At 35.4% G+C, this 22,294-nt stretch overlaps 1 protein-coding gene across 5 annotated transcripts in view; it reads left to right on the top strand.

Annotated features, from left to right (window-relative positions):
• The window catches only part of supt3h (SPT3 homolog, SAGA and STAGA complex component), a 234,686-nt gene extending 220,688 nt beyond the window's left edge, over positions 1–13,998 (top strand). For all 5 annotated transcript variants that reach the window (XM_088935110.1, XM_088935085.1, XM_088935102.1 and 2 more), the window contains one exon: positions 13,522–13,998. In XM_088935110.1, the coding sequence (XP_088791236.1) occupies positions 13,522–13,563 (42 nt within the window). In that variant the 3' untranslated portion in view covers positions 13,564–13,998. The remainder of the gene's footprint in view (positions 1–13,521) is intronic.
• The last annotated feature ends 8,296 nt before the right edge of the window (positions 13,999–22,294 follow it).

Here is a 22,294-nt window from a genome sequence, read left to right on the forward strand (position 1 = left end):
CTGTGGTTCCTCGAGGCACTGCCACACCTGTTTGTCATTGCTTTCTGTTCAAATCATTGCACATAACGCAATGTTTGTGTTCATGTATTTCTGTTTGCATGCATGTGGGTTGGTGACTGTGTGCATGGGAGTTTGTATGTATATAAATCCTCTTTTGTATCTAAACGAGTGCTTTTTTCTTTCTTAAATAACTCAGCAGTAAGAAAACACAGCTGATTTGGTTTAGTTGTCATAATCTGAAAGAGCTCATATCATAGGTTTTAATCTGCACAATTCGTGATGTTAGGTTTATGAAGCTGTAATTTCATGTGCTAGAATCAAGGTGATTCATGAGTGTTTCATTCCTTGGTCTGGGTTCAATAAAATGGATAGAAGATAAAGGTAGTAGTATTATTTTTAGACAAACCTTCTGCTAAGAGACTGTTTTTTCTAGTGTAATTACAGCACATTTTACTGCTTCTGGGCAAAAGTATTATTATCTATTTTAGCTGAGCCTTACGTATATCATTACAAGCACATCTCATGAATTAATAAAGTGTGAACTTTTTTTTAAAGAGCATTGCATGGAATTCCACACAGACCTGGAAGTAAAGCTGTTCAGTTTTTTAGGGGGGGGTTCTGAGTTTGAACACTTTAAAAAGAGGTTCTAGTAATCATTGTGACCTCTGAAACGATCAGAATCATTTACATTTTGTGTGTTTTTTTTAAATGCAGCATTGATGTAAAGATGTACAGTTATTCATTTAATAGAATCAGTTTTTTATTTTCATAATGGTTTACTCCTGTAGTTGCATTATATATTACTGATACTTCCATAAGATTGTTTCAAAATTTTCTGAGTTATGTACAGTATTTTTTTTTCTGACATTAGAAAGGTGCAGTCATCAGGTATTCTTCCTTTTTATGCCCCATCTTATTACCCTTCAGTAGCTTCCTAATGGGTTAACTGAAAAAAGGCCTGTGTTCAGAATTAGGGCAGGTTGGGCCCTTAGCTGTGGAGATTACTGGTTTTATCTGAGCTCTGTCATTATCCGTTGGTATCTGATATTTCCCAAGGGGCAGCACAACCCCGCAGTTAGCTGTGCGCTGCTAGGGTTAGACTGGTTTAAAGTTGACAAGGATTTTCTTACTCTGACACATCAGCGACTTCCTTGGCTTTGCTGGGGGCCTGTGTGATTGCAGCATTATCTCTGAGCCTTTTTTCCATACACCATTCAACATCTTAGCAGAGCTTTTTGTACTTCGTTTTGGAATTCTACATTTTAAAAAAGAAGAGGGGGGAATTATTCTTTGTCCCAAGTGATCACTGTTTCAACATAATGTATGAGGCGAATGGAAAGAACATAAATGTGATGTCTTGTTTTTGCTACTGCAAAATAGCAGCTTGTGTGCCAGGTTGAGGACAGACACAGCTGCACCAGCTGTGCACTTTTGTGCAGATGTGCACTTTCTATAGTGCAACAAGTCAAGGGTCATCTATGAAACTCAGCCCCTTAAAACTATAGGCCATTGCTGTTATATGGCACATTCCGTTCTATCGGCATCATCTCTCTGTCTGGACAGAGGATTTAACCAAATAACCTACTCATATTCAACTTAACTTAATGTAGATCAATTTTGAAACCCTTGACAATATTATTTCGAAAACTATTCAATTTTAGGGAACAAAACAATAGAAAGTGGTCCAATTTACTTTATCCTACCCAGTGGAGAACAGCATAGCCTGTATGATACATAACTGGGGTAAAACTGGCATTAACAGAAGTTCTTGTATTCCTTCTGATTAGTGTAATGTGGCGGTATTTAGAAGAATTATACTCAGCAGCTAGTGAAGGGCCAGGCTAAGACATACTGTAACTATAAATCTTCACAAACTTTCCATTTTGACGAGCAAGAGTTGTAACTATCCAGAATGTGACATTCTTATTTATTAATAAATTGATTATTCCAAACTCACTTTAAAAAATGTTCATCTAAGCATCTGTTTTTTATGTAGCAGTTATTTTAAAAACATACAAATAGAACTATAACACTAAAATGATCAATACATTGGAGTACATTAAATATACCAAATAGCATTTATTATTCCATTATGTTAATGTAACTCTTACAGTATATCAAAGATAACTCATTCTTGTTTAAGTGCTAAATGAAATGCATGAATTCTTTTTTTATAGATAATATAGATTTTATAGATTATATCAATTCTACTGTAGATGTCAGTACTTAAGGTATAATTGCGCTGTTTTGAGTAGTGTGACTCCTACACGCAGATGTTTTGCCATGGTACATCCAGTTACATTTGAAACAAATCCTGAAGTCTGGTCATGAATATGTAAAGGGTACAGCCATGTTTATTTCAGCATTTCAATATGGCTGTGGAAGTGATCCTCCAAGCCAATTTCCACAATCCTGTCTCTATTTTGTCTCTGGACAAGTTACTAAAATATTTCCAGGGTGTTTTATTCTCTTTCAAGTTTTTTTTTTTTAGACAGACTTATGTCTTTGTACATGTATGCCATATTTCCATTTCTAATCTGTTTCTTTATACATTAACGCACTGTTTCAATTTGCCTTTGAGACTGACGGGCAATTCCAGAAAAGTGGAAGCTGTGGAGCTAATTAGCTCATCATGGGTTTCACCATTAATTTTGACAAGAAAAATTTTGCACAGAAGCGTAATTTTTAATTTATGTATTTTGAAGCTTATACTGCTAAGCCCTATTTACTCTCTGGCACTTCTTTTCTCAGTGTTGATGAAGCGGGTACTAAATTGTGACCCTTAAACCAAGCTTATAGTATCAAGGTCCCAACTCTAAAACTGTTCTTTCAGTCATGTCTGGTGACTTTTCAACTTTTGCTTTCAAGCATATTCAATAGTTATGTTATCTTCAGGTGTGCCCACATTGTAGTTTATTATTGGTTCTACTGTACTTTGTGACCTGCTTTCAACTTTCTACTGAGCTGGAGTTGGAATCTGCAATGAAATGCCAAAATAAGTATCAAATTGAAGTGATGGCATGCAAAAATGTCACTTTTGTTTGAATTATGGCTGCAAAAATAATCAATTTTACATAAATTGAAGGTGCTAAGAGGCAGATATTCTCCTGTATTTTAAAACATTTAAGACTATTTTTGTCAGATTCCGTGTTCTTTGCACTACATGGCAAGATAAAGAAAAGGAAAGAGGGACAAAGAAACTCTCAAAGTAGCTATTTGAATTGCTTGATATATAATAACAGCATTCTGGGTAATTGAATTTATTTTTACATCAGTGTAAAGTATTGCTGTATTCATAATCTATGTGATCAGCATGAGTTTAACTTTAATCTTTATGTAGCTGTGTTTGCTTTGGACATATGCAATCATCTAGTATTTATTACTTAAAATGAAAGTAGATTTCAATATTTAATGTGCAAACAGGAGCACCTTATCTTCTGTCTTTATTGCTTGCCAGATTTCAGTGACCTGTGTTCTCTTCCATTTCTAATAGTAGCCGCCAACTAATGGGATATTACCACCCCAAAGATGAATGACTGAGCTTTGATACCAATGGCGCCAATAAGCCAGTCAGGAGAGGGACACCCTAACTTCTGCCTCTTTCCTGAGGGAATGTAAGGGCATTCCACTCCTTACACTTACTTTTTCACTGATGAAGAAACATTGACAAGCCTGCCAAGCAACTTAGTAAGTTTGGCTGCTACTCTTCTCCTGTCTCAAGGTGTAGCCTAATGAGAGAAATTGAACTATTGGGAGCATTGATGTTCAGTCAACTGCTCATGGGACAGTGATATCCCACTGTTTGTTGGCTGTTCGTCTCTTTCGGGGAACCAAGGTTAAAGGACTGGAAAGTGGGCTAACTAGTTTCAGCTAAACCTTAGCTGTAACTCTTTTATGTAAGCCTGGTCCAACACATAGGCAATGAGCCTAATCAGTCACCCTCTTCTGTGCACTAAAAGTATCCTAACTTAGCTTTGTCTCACCACTAGAATAGACTTTTACTCCTCAAGCTTGTCTTGCCACAAGACGTTACCAGTCTATTCTTATTCTCAAAACTAGAAAACCTCTTCTTATGCAAACCATTTGATTCATCTTATCAATTCGTGCTAATGCACTCATTTTGTTTTTCTCTGGAGAGTCCTTATGCCACCCTCTATTGATTTAACCCAACAGTGGCACTTGCAGAACCAGGACTTCAGTCTGTCAGGAAAGAACATAAAATCCGGTTGACAGGTTAAACACTCACTAAACATCAATTTGCACAAACTTGGACATAAATCTGCACTGAGCTGCATATGTAGCATTCTGAGAGGGGCCCTGCTGCACATAGTCTGTCAAGAGTTGGGTTAGGTCCAGCATTCATATTGGCACCAATAATTAAACAAAGAGTCTGGACAACAAAGTAAAGAAAATGTGGTCAAAACTTTGAAATAAAAGCAATTTTTTACCCACTTAACATGTTTTCTAAAAAGCAACCCTCTCTTCTCTGTCATCCCTCATGCCCAGAATTGTAAAAATATGTGGTATGATAAAATCAAATAACTTTTTTTTATTGTTAGTAGAAGAGGTAATATTAACATATTGTTTTTTTTACCTAATCTAGGAACATCACACTTTTTTTGGGTAAGACTACTATATTATGGCCACATCTGTCAAAATCCAGGCAATTAACATACTTACAGTATTAGAACAATTTAAACTCTGTCTGTTCCAGAAGAGTAAAATAAAAAATAGTCATAAATAACAAAGATAACTTCAAATGTCAAAGAACAATATGCAAAATAATTCAAATCTAATGTAAGTTGGTATACAGTATGCTGTATCAAAACAGTTGGAAGACTGGATATTATCCCAATACAATGGTCCCAACTTGAAAAGAGTCTGTCTAAAGCAAAGACTATCACAGGAAGTTGGATTCTCATCTAAAGAAGTCAGACTGCAAAATATTCAAACCGTAATGGCAAGCTGGAGTTGCTGTCAAGGTTGTACAGTATAATATTGATTTTGGTGTGAATCATTATGTTTGTGGCACATTTACATATGGTAACTTTGTGGCAATAACCACTAAAATAAAAAATGGCAATAAAAAGGTGTTAAACTGGAAGGTTTTAATGTTTCTCAAGCAAACCTGGTGAGGGATTTCTTCTTAACCCAAATTGAATAATAAGGAATTTGGTCATCTTTTTTTTATATGAACTATTAGATATCAACAAGTTCAGATTAGGGAGCAGTCTACCCGGGGCTGTTTTTTGTGAAACATAGAGAGGAGGAGGAAGAGCCAGAGGTCAGAGGCAGGTCGTCACCTACCAGCAAAGAGTAAGTAAAACAAAACAGGGTTCCAGTTCTGGTAGACAAGGGGAAAAGGAACAGGAACAGGAACCCTTAATCTACGTAAAATAGCTTTTTTTTAATCAAATACAGTAAGTAGTTTCTTTATTTTAGATATGCGATGTAATGGACGCACTCTGAAAGACTATCAACAAAAGAGAATGGTGTTTCTTCACAACAAACGTTTTTTGGAATACAGTATGTGTTACCAAGGGCATAAGACCAATGACAACACCCTGGGAGGAATGAGCATTGGTTCTCTTGCCTTTTTGAATGAAATCTTTTTTTTTTTCATTTGCACCTGGAAAAGGAGAAAGTTAAAGAAACAGCTGTACCTTTGGTTTTATTCATGGACAATTTGTTTTATTATTACAAGGAATCTGATAGTGGAAATTGATTATATATATGGTATATGTTTTTGGAGGAGAATATAGAAATATGTAACTTTATTTCATAATATGAGGTGAAAATAAATTATCTGTTCACCAGAAAATGTCTATTTATCTTTCTATCAAGTTGGCAAACTCAAGGAAGTAATTCAGGATCCCACTTTATCCAAAACCCTTATTTGCTGTAAGCTGACTTGGACAGTAGTTACCTGGTCAGATAGTTAGAGCTTAATATTGATAAGGAGGGCTGTATGGGAACCCTGGGTCATTATGGCTCACCTCCCTGATTAAATAAATCCCTGTCATTTAAATTAAGTGAAAATGAGCCAGGGGAAAGGATGGGAACTGACAGGAAGAGGTAGGCAATGTGTGGAAAGTGCTTGGGCTGAACCTGAAAAGTGGAGATACTGTATCAATCAGAGAACCCTAAATCAGAGAAGGCTGATAATCTTAGGACTGCGTCTGGCAAGCAGTCTACACTGCTTTCGGCCCACATGGTTGACCACAACTGCTGTAGACTAGGTGGGGTAAAAAATTTTCAAATTTCATCTTGTGAAAAATAAGGCATGGATATCAGTTTGAAGCTGCTTTTCTTCTCCAAAATGGTAATTTACTTTTTAATCAATAGCTTGATAAGTCAGCAATTAAGTGTACAGTATGTAACACAATGTGAGAGCACGCATGTTTTATTCTTAATCTTTTAACTGATTTTAATGTTTATTCTGTATGCTGGATTACAGGGGTGAGTGGCTTTCTTAGAAGAAATGTGCAATGTAATATCAATGGACTGTTCAATTTGTGCCTTTTGTGAACTATTTATATAGTCATTTCCAAATGCAAAAAAAAGAACTTAAAAAGAAGGAAGCATCCTGCCTTTTGAAATCTGAGAAGAGCTAAAAAATAAAAAAAGATCAACCCCACAACCCAAGGAACTGTGGTCACCATGAGCACAAAAATACCTGAAACTATTTATTTTCACATTTGGCTTGTTGCACTGAAGAAACCATGTCTAATGGCCTTCACTGTAGTAGGAGTTAAAAAAAGAAGATATTTTACATAATAGCTTGCATGTGTGAGTTCCCTCTGGCAGGAGTGTCATAATTGGAGTATCGTCTCTCTAGGAGAAGAGACTATCTGTCTTTCAGATGCACTAAATGTCTTGGCTTCCATGGCTAAACAGAGGACATCATGGTTCTGTTCAAAGATAAACATCTTTCTTTCTCAGTTATTCATCTTTCTCCCCTTCCTGCTAACTTGGCAGAGCTGTAGAAGGAGAAGCAGGGAGCAGCCGAGTGCAAACAATTTTCTTCCTTCCTTGCTCGACAAAGCCTGGAGAGGGTTCCTGGCTTCCTGACATGATCAACTTTCTTTTCACTCAGCCTGGGACACTAGTTAAAAAATAATAATAATAACAATAAAAGGAGCCACTTGAGGAGTTTTTACTTCCTCTCTTACTAATAAAGCAGCTAATTCAACTAAGTCCCACTTTCCTTTGAGATCAATGTTGTTCCACCCTAGAGATTTGAGGATATAGACTATTATTTCCCTAAGCTGTCATTATGAACATTGTTTGTTTTGGTTTTTAACTATTTTTTTTCCTTTTTATGAAAATGCCACACCGAAAATGGTACGAACAGACCAATATAATATCCCTGTAGATCCGTAACCAGCACTCAGAATATATTGATTTAGGAGTTTTATGATTGACAAATAGGGGTGATTTAAAGAGGTGTGCTGCCAATGGCTTAAAACAGTAAAAAATGCATTTTACTATATAATTTAGTTCAGAGATGTATACATTTCACCTGAGAAAGTGCAAAACATCTGTTTTTCTTAGATTTTACAACTAATTATTCAATTTAGTGCTTTCTCTTAATACAAGAACTACTGAATTTAAATACGTGCACTTATGTTTAAGATTTTAAGTATATAGTAATTACACTCAAATGCATAGTGTAAGTAACTTCTACTTTAAACTAAACTTTTCAGCTTACTATATGTATTATTGAGTTTAATGAATACTGGAAGTCCTAAGAAAACTGACAAATTCACATTTCCATCACACATTGACTAGCTGTAGGATGATACACTCTATATAAAATAAAATATCATTGTCATGGTTAGACAGGTTTTTGCCTCACCATGTTCTTTGTGGCTTGTTCTGGGTCAGTGCAATATTTCCGCAGTCTATAGTATATCAACTAGATAACCAATAGCATGTGTAAATGTGCAACAATGAGCCACTGGAGTGTATTAAACTTGACTTGGTAATAACATTCCTAAGCGTTGCTTTTTCTGTGTGTAGACTGTAACATTGACCAGTTACAGATTTGATATATCTCCTCTGCATAGCTGCTGAGTGTCTTCAGAGCTTTTAATATATGGCAAATAAAATCAGCAAAGGTCACTTACTGGGCTGAAGGAATGTACTTCAGCTGTATGCTTTGTGCTTTTCTGTGTGAGGTTCTGTAACCACGCTGCCTCTTCCTTCTTGTCCTGTCAGCAGGCAGTATTTTAGCTATGATATATAATACATCCCACCCTTCCAAAAAACCAGGCCTCCCTGTATCAGAGTGTTTCAGGTTATTCTTGGACTTCACCAGCACAACCTGCAGCTACAGACTTGGCATAGCTGTGGGCAGCAAAGACGAGCCACCCACAGTTGAGACCAGTGTCCGAGAACCAGGACATGTCTATGACAAGTCTTCAGATTCAAAGACCTCCTCTGAATGCCTGTAAAACAGCAGACTTTAAGGGTGCATTGCAGGGTTCCCAAAATATATAGTGGTATACATCACTTTTACTACACCTGTTGTGAAGTACTGTGTCTGCAGTTTTTCTTTCATTGGTCACATTTGGACCTTTTTTAAAACTTCCACTGTGTTCACACTGACTTCAAACATCAGCTTGTTTTCCACATAGTATATTGTCTTTGTTTTTAAAAAAATAAAAAAGCAACTTTTATTCGACTTTATAAGCCAAATGGCCTTCTCTTATAGCTCTACTATGAAGAGTATGCGGTCATCAACCTGACAATAAAAGGACACGTTCAGAAAATTGTGCTTTGTGTTATGGCTTACGTACTGTAGTAGTACTGTAGTACTGTAGTAGAGCCATGTATTAAGTAGAGAAAGACACAAAACAAAAATTGCTGCAATTTTAATTAAAGTATTACAAATTGTGCTTTAACTACTTTAATCTACAAAAAAGTAGATTCCTATTTTGACTTTTTAACCCTTTTGTAATTCTGTGTAATTGTGAAAGTAAAACAATGTACTACAGAGACCCTGTATCTCCAGGGATGGTTTTGTGAATATTCTTATAATACTCCCTCAGATTCAACCACTTTAAAGTACTGTCTTTATCAACAGATGTGTGATGTATTTTTGAAGAATGTATTGGTAGATACTTTTCACTTCCTTAGAGGAAGGGAGAAACATATGTGAATAATTTGTTGTTTTGTTTTTTTCTTTTCCAGTCTCAAAGTATAAATAGTTAATTCTGTGAAGAAAAAAGGCTTCTTTTAAATCCTTTCCAGTCCCAGAACTGTTAATGTGACTAGAGTCTAAATTAAAACACATTCTGAGCAGGAAGGAACTGTTCCCTGAGATATTACTCTATTACTTCCCTTCTGACATCCGCATATTATAAACTTATCAAGGCAAATTTGGACTGCAACCCATTTCCAATTAAAGAGTCTGTCTTTTCGTTTGTGTCTTGCATCTAATAGGAAACTACTCAGCTCTTCGAAAGTGTTTATGTTGTGTGCTCAAGTGGATTTCCTTTCAATCCTGAGTGGGTTAGATTGAAGATAAATGGTGCTTCTGGTCTTCCTAAAATTAAACTTACAGTAGTTTTGAAACACCAAGGGTAATATTTTCTTCATTTGTCTTACCACCTTTATCAAACATTTATTTTTAATTTATTGGTTATCTACTGTAGTTTGCCTTCTAAAAAGCCTAAAATTCGTGCAGCCTTGTTTACCAGTATTTAAATTCCTTGCTGCAAATCTGACTGTTGGCGAAGTAGCAGATAATTTTCTGACTACCTGTCATTTTAATGCAACTGGGCGCCAAACATTTGACTTTCAGCTAATTGATGTGGTGACAGAATGCTCAGCATTATCATAAATAAACTTTTTCTACAGGTGAGGCCAGTAGGACTTGTTTTTCTTGGTTCTTAAATGTATATTTAGGTATTTATAGCACACAGATCTGTTTAAGATGCATGAAAAAACAGTGAAGATGTGTTCAAACATCTACAGTTTATTTTTCACATTTGGATTTAATAAATTATGCAAGGCTAACCTAATTGATTTATCACTTTCTTTAGTACAGCTATAGTTTATTTTAAGTACAATTAATTTTACTGTACCTACCCTGTGATGCATTTTTTCCCAGCTTGGTGGCCTCTATGAAAAAAAGTATTAAAAAAATCATTTTCTTTAAATTATTTTTAATAAAATTAATAATGGATTTTAAATTGTACATTATTTTCAACACAGGTACGATATAGTCAAATCGCATTAACAATTCTCTTTTATTCAATTATGACTAATTATCATTAGATCACATTACTGAAGTGATAGTATTCTTCCATGTGTATACAGAAGAAGAGAGAAGAGCATGGTTTAAGTCACAGACTGAAATGAAAATTAGATCAGATAAGATGTGGTCATATACTGTACTATACTAGTGGTGGTCATGTATTGTTGTGTGTGACCACCTCGATCATTCATATTATGGTTTCAATGAAGGTATAAAGGAGATCCCTGTCATTGTAGGAGTAGGCAGCAAAAACCTAACAACCTCAGGGAAGGATACTTACTGTAGATTGAGGAATTATTTAGGTGGAAAGAAGTAATACGTATAAGCACTCATTTACCCATTGGAGAGTTTTGACCACATGTATCTAACTAAAACATTTAGAACATTTTATATGATTCTGGACATGACTGTCATACTGACCAGAAGTTCTACCCTCAAGGACCACAGAGAGCAATTTAAAATGTCTTCAGCGATTAGTTTTAATACAAGCATGAGGTTTCCATGAGCTCTGTGAAAAAGTACAATGCAGGCCTTTAGATAAAGTTAACTGTTATGTGCAACACCTAATGATATCTTCAGTTAGAGAAAAAAAAATAAATGTTAAGATCCAAGAATGACATTTGGTATATTTGTATTATTTTTTCTTTGCAGACTATTAGAAATATCAATGGTTTTCCATTAATTTTAGAGGAGTGGAAATACTGTACAGTACGTATGAAAAATAATAGAATTAAATTAATAACGCACATGGAAGCATTTATTCTAAACCTTTTTCAAAAATTATTTTTTTGTTTTTATTTTTCAGAATAAGATGTGCATATGCAGCATAAATATTGATTTTTTTTAAAAAAAATCTCAGATAATGTGAGTGAGAAACAGTAGCTGTAAAGAAAAAGGAGACAAGTCTTGATGGTTGAAATTAGGGAATCTTTTGTATTTTATAGGTTCCAGGTTAGCTGGAATGGAATGAAAGTCAACGTTATATCCTGTCTCTCCCTCTCTTTCTTTTTCCGACTTGCCCAGCCAGTGAGTGTTCCAGGGCTGTATCTTGTTTAAAGGGCTGGGTTTCTTTCTCTGTTCTTAAATAAATCCTTCCACTGTCTGGGTCTTGTCTCTGAGCTAGATTTATATTTTCAATGTTAGAGAATCTGGAGATGGGGGAGGGGTAATACAAAGAAATGAAAAAAGCAACAAAACAAATTATTTCACATTGCAAATTAGCCAACAATGGAACATCTGGTTCAGTTTTAGATGTTTTTTTTAAGTAGGAAGTAAAAGAACAAAAACAACATCAACAAAAAACACTTAGGAAATAAGTGAAATAAATGAAAGTCACATTCGAAGTCTATCACACTGAACAGACTGGAATCCCCTGTTGTACTTTGTCACTGTGTAAAACAATACATGCTATACGCTGTTGGAGCTGAAGTCACAATTTCAGAGCCTGGCCCAGAGATGATTCTCATAGAGTTACTAAGTTCACAATTATTAGCTTAACCTCATATTTTTATGGAGTTTTGTGTAGAAACTGCATACTGAACTTATAATGTATTTTATTTTAAATGATATAGTGTAGAATAGATCATTTCTCACATCATAACTACTAAATTACCATAGATACTCCAAAACTATGAGGGCCAGAGAAAGTAAAGTATTTATAAGAGCCAATAGAGGAAAAGATCTAGCTTCTTTCTGGTGAACGAGTGCCAGTAGTTACTTATTACTGCATATTCATATAGAATTTATAAAAAATTTAGAAAATAAGCCACTGTCGGGTTGTGAAAAATGTTTGTTTCTTCTGCCTTAAAGGTTTAAACATCGATGACAGCAGTCATACGGTACATGCATTTCTTGATGATTGCAGTGCTGTGACGCAGCCCCAAATATGACAAATATGCCAATGCAAGCAGAAAAAATTGCATTTTCTTTCCAAGTAGCACAGCAGTCATGTCTGTTTATATTTTAGACAGACTGCTTTCTTCTCAGTAAAATCTCTAAAGACCTTTAAGAGCTAATTTCAGTGCAGTTCATCACTGTGTGGTCTTGGGTTTTTTGGTAGTATCTATGAATGTACACATACTACTAAGAGTTACAGGTGGTGCTGTGGAACTTCAAAGAGGAGAGTTTGAACCTCAGGGCTGTTCCATGGGAAATGTACTTTATATGGAAATACTCATTAGGGGTCTCACAGTTGTGTTCCTACTATCTAGCTTGAATCTGAATAGGTCCATCTGTTTATGGATTTGCCAACCAAAAAAAGAAGCTCATTGACATGTTTGTGTACTGATGAGAACTTACAATATCAATTTTGTATTAGAAAGCTATACCTTGTTTTTTGGAAGAATCAAATGTTGTTATTTGAATGTGTGTTCACTATTGATATTCACTATTCACATGTTGAGTTTTTATTGTGCATATCCTTACAGTGTCATGTCAGTTATTATTCCTTGTCAGTATTAAGATTAATGGTTTCTGCAGATAGACTGAAAAATGTATGAGAGGAAAAGAAACACAGTATTTTGGCTGTGAAGCCTTCTTCGTGTCTCTTTTCAGCATGGAATAAACCTTTACTTGTTCCTTTACAGCCTATGAATGCTAACACAGCTACCTACTTAAAAAAAATATGATCTTACAGAAGATGAAAAGCTTTGATTTAATTATTGTTTTGTTCTTGCTATTATCATTAAGTTAATATATTAACTATTTTATCATGCGTGATAAGTCACAGTCCGTACATAAACTATAAGCTGGGGAACCTGTGATTTATTTCTTTTATTATTATATTTATTATTGGATTGTAAAATAATCCATAGAATAGCATGTGCTCAACAGGCCTGTTTGAAATAGTGGTTTGCAACTTTGAAAAGTGATATTACTACTTTAGAGGCAATGGCCATTAAAAGTGACCTCTTGAGTGTACAGATTCTAGCAGATAGCAGTACCCCCCACCCTCTTCCTTCTTCCTCAAATAAACAATGCAGCTAATTAAAGTATTGAAACGCCATATATCCAAGTGTCTACTGTTTTCCTTAAATAGTAATGCAAACCACTTGTTAACCACATTGAAGAGGTTTTTAATAGACAAAGTGGTTGCTTATAACTCTACCACCAGAAATGTTCAGATTAAACAAAAATATTACATTCCAGCCAGTGTTGTCTACAAAACCGGAAAAATGGCCTGCCTCTGTGGAGCAGAAGTGATAATTCATTGCAGATTTTCCTCCCTCTCTCCCCCTCCCACCTCTTCTCTTTGACAGAGTGTCTACCGCAGAAGCGGGATGACATTCCTAGCCTGCTGATTGGAAGAGGCAGGAGCAAGGAAGGAGTGCCATTGTCTGGAGGTGACTGTTTCCCTGCGCAGAAAGGCATCTGTTCATATCCTCGCACTCAACGTGCCAGTCCTGGAATTTTTTTATTGTGAGCAGTTCTACAGCCCCCGTGCTTTTTTCTGTTTCTTCATCCCTTGTTTACTAGCCTGGCTAATTAACATCAGGATGTTTTTGGATCTTCTGTAGGTGGACAAGAATGCAGATTGCATGCTTTTTAAATCTGATCTAACTTTTTCTATGGTTGGCAAGTGTTTGCTTAAGTTAGAAGGACTATTTAGAAATGGGTTTGGATGACAGGTTTTGTTTTCAGATGGATTTTTATTTTGTAGATTCATTGAAAAAGTGGTCTTTGTTTCATTTGCTTGTCAATGCTTTTTCCTAATAAACATCTATGCATTCCACAAATACTGCTGCTCTTTAGTGAGGTGGTATTTGAGTTGCTTTTCCTAGTCTGATTTTTACTTATTACAGCAGGAGAAAAATTTGCCTTTTAGACTGAGTGATGCTTTTTAATCCGCTTAGACTTCAACTATTTATTGACCAGTGTAAAAGGAATAGCAACAGCTGACATTAAGGATTCTTATACCAGTCATAATGCAAATAAGAACTTTTCAAAGAAACTAAACTAAGAATCCTTACAAAAATATAACAGGTCTTTATATTTTCAAAAGTAAAAGGCCACCTAGGTCTCAGAATTTCACAAAGAAACATTTGTAACTAATGAGAAAATGTAGTGCATGTGGTAATCAGTTAACTAATTGAGAGCAAATATAAAAAACGTTTAGTAAAATTAAAGTCCACAAAAGTTCTTATTCATATTATTTGATAAACCCATGCAAAACCATTATATCCTTTGACAATGGGGGGTGCTGGCATGCAATGTTTGTGATACATGTGCATTACTATTGTTTAAAACTGCAAATTGCACCAAGTGTATCACACACACAGGAAAATGGTCAGAACAGTTTAAAAATGCCCATTTATTGTTAAGATCTGAACTGCCCCTGAAGGTCCAACCAGAATTCAGGTAGGTACAGTATATATCATGAAAAGACAATTTCATGTCTGAATGTGAGGATGAGAGCTGAATATGTGCTTAATGTAGTTACTGGTTCATTCACCTAATAACAGTAACAACATACATAACACTACAAAACGTTCTGGGTGGAAAATGAATAAGACAACTCCCCCAAAAAATGCATAGTTTTACAACCTGGTGGTCTCACCCACATTGCATGTCTGGGACACGTTTTGGAAAATATGTTTTCTCCTGGAACCATTTCAAAACTGGTTACTACCCTGAGAGAAGACCTGAGAAGAATTACAGTACATTTTATCTCTACAGAAGGGTGCAGCACAATAAATAAATAATTAATAATAATCAATAATTACACTGTATCTTTTTGTGTTTGTGTAAAATCAAAGTAATTGCTCTGGGGTTCTCTGTATAACAGAGGTACAGAATTTATTGTACCATCAGCGTTAGGGGATACTGTAGATGTGCATCTATGATGCTTGCAAAATAAGCAACAATTTTAAAAAATGAAAAAAAATGTACTTATACTTTATGTATTTACGTATTATCCATTTAGCAAAAACATGTTATACTATTGCTGAATATAGAAATAATCGTATTGTTAAGAAATTTCTTTGTTAATTGTTTCTCCAACCAGTGACTAAGCTCCAGGTAATCCACAGGAACTCTGAAATTTTAGTAAAGCTGTGTAAACCCATTTCTACACAATAATGAATTGTGTTACTGGTTTATTGCTGACCAACACAACGAACAGTTTCACTCATATTTACTTACATTTACATTGCTAAACTCCAGACAGTATGGTGGTTCCTGCCAAGATTACTTGTACAATATGACTGTCAGGTATTTTCTTTATTCTTAACAAACCACCATAGAAATCACTATAGAATTTATTTTGAATAATTTTTAACTTTTTTGCCAAGTATTCATCAAAACAAAAATTCATTTGCACTGAGGTTTTCAATTAATAACTTTTAAGCATTAAGCTAATTTCATTATTTAAGGCTTACCTTTTCTTTTAAGAAAAACCATTGAAATCGGTGAATGTGGTGCTTTGCCATTGAGGTATTTTAAAAACACACTGAGCAATTATCAGAATTTAAAGCTGTGACATATAAAAAAAGTGACTAAATGAATGGGAATGAAAAAGGACTAAATACCAAACAAAATGGACAAAGAAGCTTGAAGTAAATCTACGTAAGTAGTGAATTATTATTTAAAATCATTTTTGTATATATTTTATACACCATCTCATGCTTATTGTAATTTGTATACTGAATGCTACCAGTGACACATTGTACACAGTCTATATTATTATTTTCTATAGTATATATCATAGTATTATTTTACAGTAAGAAAGAGCAGCAGTTTAGTGCTTAAGGCAAAATGCCTGTATTATGAAGCACTAATCTCATAAGAGTGACATCTTTAGACCTTCCACAGGGTAACAGCACAACACTAACAAAAAGCATAGTTGAAAAGAAACACATGCATTGATTATCTTTAAATGGGAGTTGCTGCTCTCTTGGTTTCCCTAACTTTGAACAATGGTGCGTCTTCAGCCAGGATTTCACAAAAAGACCAGAACTCTCTGGAGTGAGAAATTTAATTTCCACAAAGACTAGTGGAGCCAGACTTTGTATTTAAATTTGGTTGCATGACTTATTGTCAGTGTTATTTAGCTGTGAAGCCATGTTTGTGTTACGCATAAGTAACAAGGTAAGTTTTGCTTGTACTGTAACTGTAAGTTGACAGAGACTTTTTTAGCCTGTCTTCACCAAGTTCCAGACATTAAATTCCTTAATATCAGCTTAGGTTTTCCAGGCAGTTTTTGCCTTCCCCTCTGGCATATTTTGGTTGGAAATATGTATCCAGTGGTTTCAACAGTTGTAAAGTTGTGAAACCTGCAGGCATTTATATTGTCAATTATTGCTCGGTAGAATTGTCATCTGTTGATCTGTTCTCTGGTGTTGTTTAAAGTAACCATCAAATCAACTCAATCTAACTTGTACCGTTCAACTTTTTTGTGGGTCATTCTTTATACATTCAATACTTCTGTCATCTGTAGAAGGGCTCAATGTGGAAGGATGTGTTCCAATTCCAAAGTTAGAAGGAAAGACTTACAAAGAACTTCTTTCATGTAGCCAAATCTACAGCAAAAGTTTTCTGTACTCTCCACTGTACTTTTCAATTGGTGTCCAGAGCACGATCAATTCTGACTAACACTTTTTAAATACAGGTCTTATCCTGAAAAAATTATTTCAGGATCTTTCACCATATTAAAGCAGCTATATAATCACAGCTAAATTATGAAACTTTGTCTCATATGCAAAACATTTTAATTTTGCATTCTTTCAGGACTGTTGGTACAGAGCACAGAGTTCCAAAATACAGCCTATTAGTTGAGGATTCAAACCATTTTCTTTATAAATTATTACCTAAATCTTTTTTGTGGCAATACTAATTATTTCAAATTTTCATCATCCAAACCTTGCTGAACGGAAATGTAGTTCAGAACACTGCAGTTGTCTCGTGTAAGAAAGACATTTATTCCAAAGTGATATTTGGACGCGCATTTTTTTCCATGAGGCTGTAATTGTGGACTGACGTTTGACAGGCATCACTGGCTTTGTGCTTGTACATTTTATCAAGCAGTTTTTCAGGATCAGAGGAGCTTAATGTGCCACTTAAGCAATCCTCTAACATCAAGCTCCTTTTTTAAAGATAAGTTTTGTTTTTTTTTGTAGTTCTCCTTTTTTTGCACATACAGTATAATAATAATTCCTTACACATATACTGTATAGAGCTTTTCATCCCAAAGAATCTAAAATCGCTTAGCTGAAGCCACTGAAGTGCAGCAGCCTCGTGCATAAGTAATTACACTCCAGAAGCACCACTAGAATGGGAAATAGGTTTGAAAATACTGGTTGAGAGGAAACAGTGTCATCTACTGGTCCACCAACACCACTATGACAACAGAATCACAGAGACATTACAGAAAGAACTTGCAAAAGCATTACAGGTACTGTATATGGATAAATCAGGAGAGGCAAGATTTGCAGCTGACATGATAACATTTTATATGAAAACAAATCCCCAGCCATTGTCAATATTTCAATGGTCCATTTAAAGGGTGCAATTGTCATGATGTGTTGTCTAACCTAATCTGATCAGGAGACTTTGTGTTTTTGGCATTATAGACCTCCTTTTGTTTCAGGTTTAAAAAGGAACTGCAGATTAGTAAATAGTAAAGAGTAGATTAACTGATTGCCTGGTTTAAGTGAAATTCTGTGCCTTAAATAAGTGGAGTAGGTTGCATGTATAATAAATATGTAGCATATCGCAACTTGAAATTGAAATGACTGTAAGCAACAAAATGTTCAAGGGTCTAAATACTTTTGCAAGACACTGTATCTGTAAAGTCACATGCCGTTTTATAAAGCTAGGAATCATGTTACTTAGTAAACTGATGTGTCTAATGGAAACAGTTTTACAGTCAGCTTTTTCAACTTCCTCTGAGCCATGATGGGAAATACACTCTTGCTATCTAGAAAGGTTTCCCAAATGACACATTTTCCATGAATAATAATAACCTTAAATTTCTGTTAATCTGAAACAGTGACTTTTCATGGAAAGTTCTGACTATAGGATTCTTCAAGATAAAGGGGGGGCATCTGTTGCAGAAAATTGACATTTTGTGCATGTAAAACTAATGTGAGTACCCCTGCTGCTTACGTTTGTTTGAATAAGTTCTTTCACATTCTGAATACTTGCAATGGACAAATGTTCTTGTTAATCTATTAAAATATCTTGCCACTTCTGGAGTCTTGCCTTACACTTATAAAATGTTGGTTTTGTTTATCCAGCCAAGCAATAAATGATCAACCCTAATTTATGCACTAATCAATTCCAGATCTCTGCAGATTTACATTTTCAGATGAAATGTGAACAATTAAAAAAATGAATAAATCACCTCTTTGAATTGTATTTACAGAGTTGCTAAGCAATATTTAAGGCTTACATTTACACTGATTGCAGAGCTATTCTGTCTCTCCATGTTGTTGTACTCAGGCATAATATATACATATATATTGCAGAAAGCAGAATTGTGTAACTGTGTTTGCCTGACAGACCTTATTTTACTTACTTTGTTATGCTGTCTCTGGCTGGCTCGAAGCTGAGCTTGCAATATTGTTCAGGCAGGTGCTAACCCCAGACTGTCAGTCCTAATTATTGCAGTCCCAGCAGTTACTGCTCTTAGAATGATGATAACTTGTTGTTGTAACATATATTTACTTGTTCCTATTTACAGTAAATGTGCACCCTGTGAGTATTGGAGGATTTTCATCTAAAGATTTTTAGGAGACAGATCAGAGTCTTTGTCAGCTACAATATAAAGCGTTATTTTACCTTGATCATTTGCCACCTGCTTCCATCATCTTGGCTGTAGACAGCTGTATGTTTAGACACATTGAACCTGTAGTGGGGGGATTGAGCACTTTGGTTTTCCAACAGTATAGGAGATACAGATTCTGATATGCAGTGTGGTAATATTGCAGAAATAAAAATATTTAACCTTTTCTTAAATTCCCCAGACACAACTTAGAAGCTCCAAAACTCAAAGACATACCTAAAATAAAATAATAATATTGTTACATTTGTTTGTCCCACAAATCCATATGTAAGATGTCACCTATAGAACAAACTTGACAATACAGTATGTTCCCATTGCAGAGGAAGGGTTCCACTAGGTTTAACACTGTAATTAGAAATAAGATGTCAATTTGCTGATAAACATGAAGTCTGACACAAATAATTAAACAGCTGTTTTCTGTGTTACATTTTAGGAATATAGGAACATATATATACTTTGAATAACTACTTTCTATGATAAAGTAAATGGTTTTATTGCCATTGTTTTTCTCATATTTAAAACAAAACAAGGAACATAACGAAAGCAAAATGTCTAGGAGCACATTACTAATTTTCTCTCTCACTAAGTCTCTTTTCCCATCATAAAATGGTGACCTTGCCTTTATTTAACTTTCCTACCTTATTCACAGTGGATTTCAAAAGTATTACATAAACACTTTGAAAAGTTATTTGAAAAGAAATGTTTTCTGATGCTACTCAGAGTCTAAAATGAGAATACAAAGCATATTATGTTACCATGTGCACAGTGTAAGTATTAAAAGGGTGTGATACACTTACTGTACTTTTGTGTGTGCTTCTACTAAAGGGGAAAAAATGTAGGAAAAAAATAATTTACATTTTACCACAACTTAGTGGTACTAAAGCCAGCTGTGAGCCTTACAAACCACTCCAAAAGGTATTGAAACTTTTATGATTGTGTAGTTGGTATTAGCACACAAAGGAATTTGAAAGATATCCATAGGTATTTGGAATTAACATTACGTTTTTTACCTAGGACAATAAAATATTGATGCCGATTAGACTGAAGATCAGTTTAAAATGTCTTTATGCAGAAGATTATATAGAAATAATTCAGTTTAGATACCCTGGCCACTAGTCTTTAAAAAACTGAACTTGCTCTGCTAGAATTACGAAATGTATTGTATCCTCTGTGTGTGCTTGAAATTTGTACAAAATCACTGGAATAAAGCAACAGCCTGCCACCACCGGTCAAGAAAAGCATCTTTAAAAATAAAAAGCAAGAGTAACATGACCTGGGACTGAACAACAATTTAGGTTACAAATCAGTGTTTGCACGTAAGGAAACCTAGACGTAATTAGTGTCTAACTGTTAACAACATTATGCAAAATAGTCACTGCTGTTTTTTATAATTAGAGCTAGAATTGTAAAAGAGTGTGTTTGTTGTCACTTGTCACATTAAGACCTATCAAAATATATATCTCCTGACCTGAGGAGATTGTGTTTGAAATGCCTGTTTATTTTCGATGCTTCAAGTGCTGTCTTGAGTTTCTTCGAGACTCTCACAAGGTTGGATCACTGTGCCCTCAGGAGGATTTCCCACGCCGTACCTTCAGATGTGGAATTTTATTTCCAACTTCAAATATCAGGAGGATTTTTTGATCACGTCTCTTTCAGGAAAGAATAGTCTTGTTTGTCCTTCAGGAAATCCAACACAACAGAGACATGTAAAGTAGCTTAAGTATTCTGGAGGCAGCCACTCTAGTGCAAAGTAAAGCCAATAATATATGTAAGCTAGCAGACTAAGAAAAAACACATTTTTCAGTGACAGAAACTGAACTCCATGACAGATATATTCTGTTATTTTATTTTTTAGTCATCAGGCTTCCCCAGGGTCTCCATATATCCAACTCATCAAATCCATCTTTCTTCCCCTAACTTTATCCCCATATTTTATCTTCCCGACTTCTTTGTAACCTCCCTGTTGTTCTGTTCTTTCATCCTGGGATCCAATACCTTTGCTCTGGTGTTGATGCATTTTTCCTAAGCGTGAATTCATTGTTATTCTTCTTCACTTATCTAATATGGTTTGCTGTGTGATATTTTAATCAGAAAAGTTATTCTATTTAGTACATAAATTAGCCCCCTGCAGCAAAAACTCACAAATCAGTGAAAATATACAGGACACAAAAGAATAAAATTACATAGACACAGATGTCCAACAGATTAATCAATTGCTACTACTAATTTACAAATGTACATTAAATGTACAATTACTGTAATACCCATTAACATTAAACACTAATCCTCCATCACAATTAAACACAAATATATAGACATTTTTTGTTTAGATTCTCTAAGTTTTGATTTTGCTTAAACTGTACCAGTTTGATATACTGTATCTGTTATGTTAAATAAAACATAAATCTCTTTAAATAGTTAATTGCATAAAACAGTATCTCCATAGGTTTCTTCTTCAGATGTTATGAGAATAATGTTTCATTTCACTTTAATTGTTTGGGCTAGGACTTTTTTTTTCACTTTTTTGTGATTTTGTTTTACTTTGATTGTTGAAGGGGATTGTTGAAAGCTTAGATTCATAAGGTCATAATGCAAGAGGAGGCCACTCAGCCCACCTGACACATTTAATTGTTCTTCTTCTTCTTCGCATTTTCCCACTTATGTGGGGTCTGCTTGTTTGCACCGATTTTTCCACTTCGTACGGTCTGCGGCATCTCGGCGGGTAACTTTTACAAGGCGCATGTCGTCTTTCAGCTGATCCAGCCAGCGCGTAAATGGTCGTCCACGGGGCCGGCGGCCTTCCACATTCAATTCGAGGGCAGTCTTTGACATTGATGTGTCATTGCTGCGGAGCACGTGTCCATACCATCCCTCATTTTCTCAGTGATTGGGGCGACTCTGAGTGTTTTTCGCACCCCTTCATTCATGACATGGTCTAGTCTTGTCAAGCCGAGGGTCCATCGCAGCATCTTCATTTCCATCGTATGGAGTGCCTGTTCATGTTTCTTTGTCGTTGGCCAGCATTCAGTTCCGTATAGGGCCGCTGGTCTGACCACTGAGCGGTAGACTTTGGGTTTTAGGCGTAAAGGGATCTTCTTGTCGTATAGTACTCCAGTGACCTGCCGCCATTTCATCCAAGCGGCGCTGACTCGCATCTTGGCGTCTTGGAGGGTAGTGCAGTCGGAGTTGACACATGAGCCTAGGTACTTGAACTGTGTCACTTTGTTCAGTTGGACCCCATCAGCTTGCAA

Source organism: Atractosteus spatula, chromosome 2 (genome assembly GCF_055471065.1).
Source record: "Atractosteus spatula isolate fAtrSpa1 chromosome 2, fAtrSpa1.hap1, whole genome shotgun sequence".
Lineage (NCBI taxonomy): Eukaryota > Metazoa > Chordata > Actinopteri > Semionotiformes > Lepisosteidae > Atractosteus > Atractosteus spatula.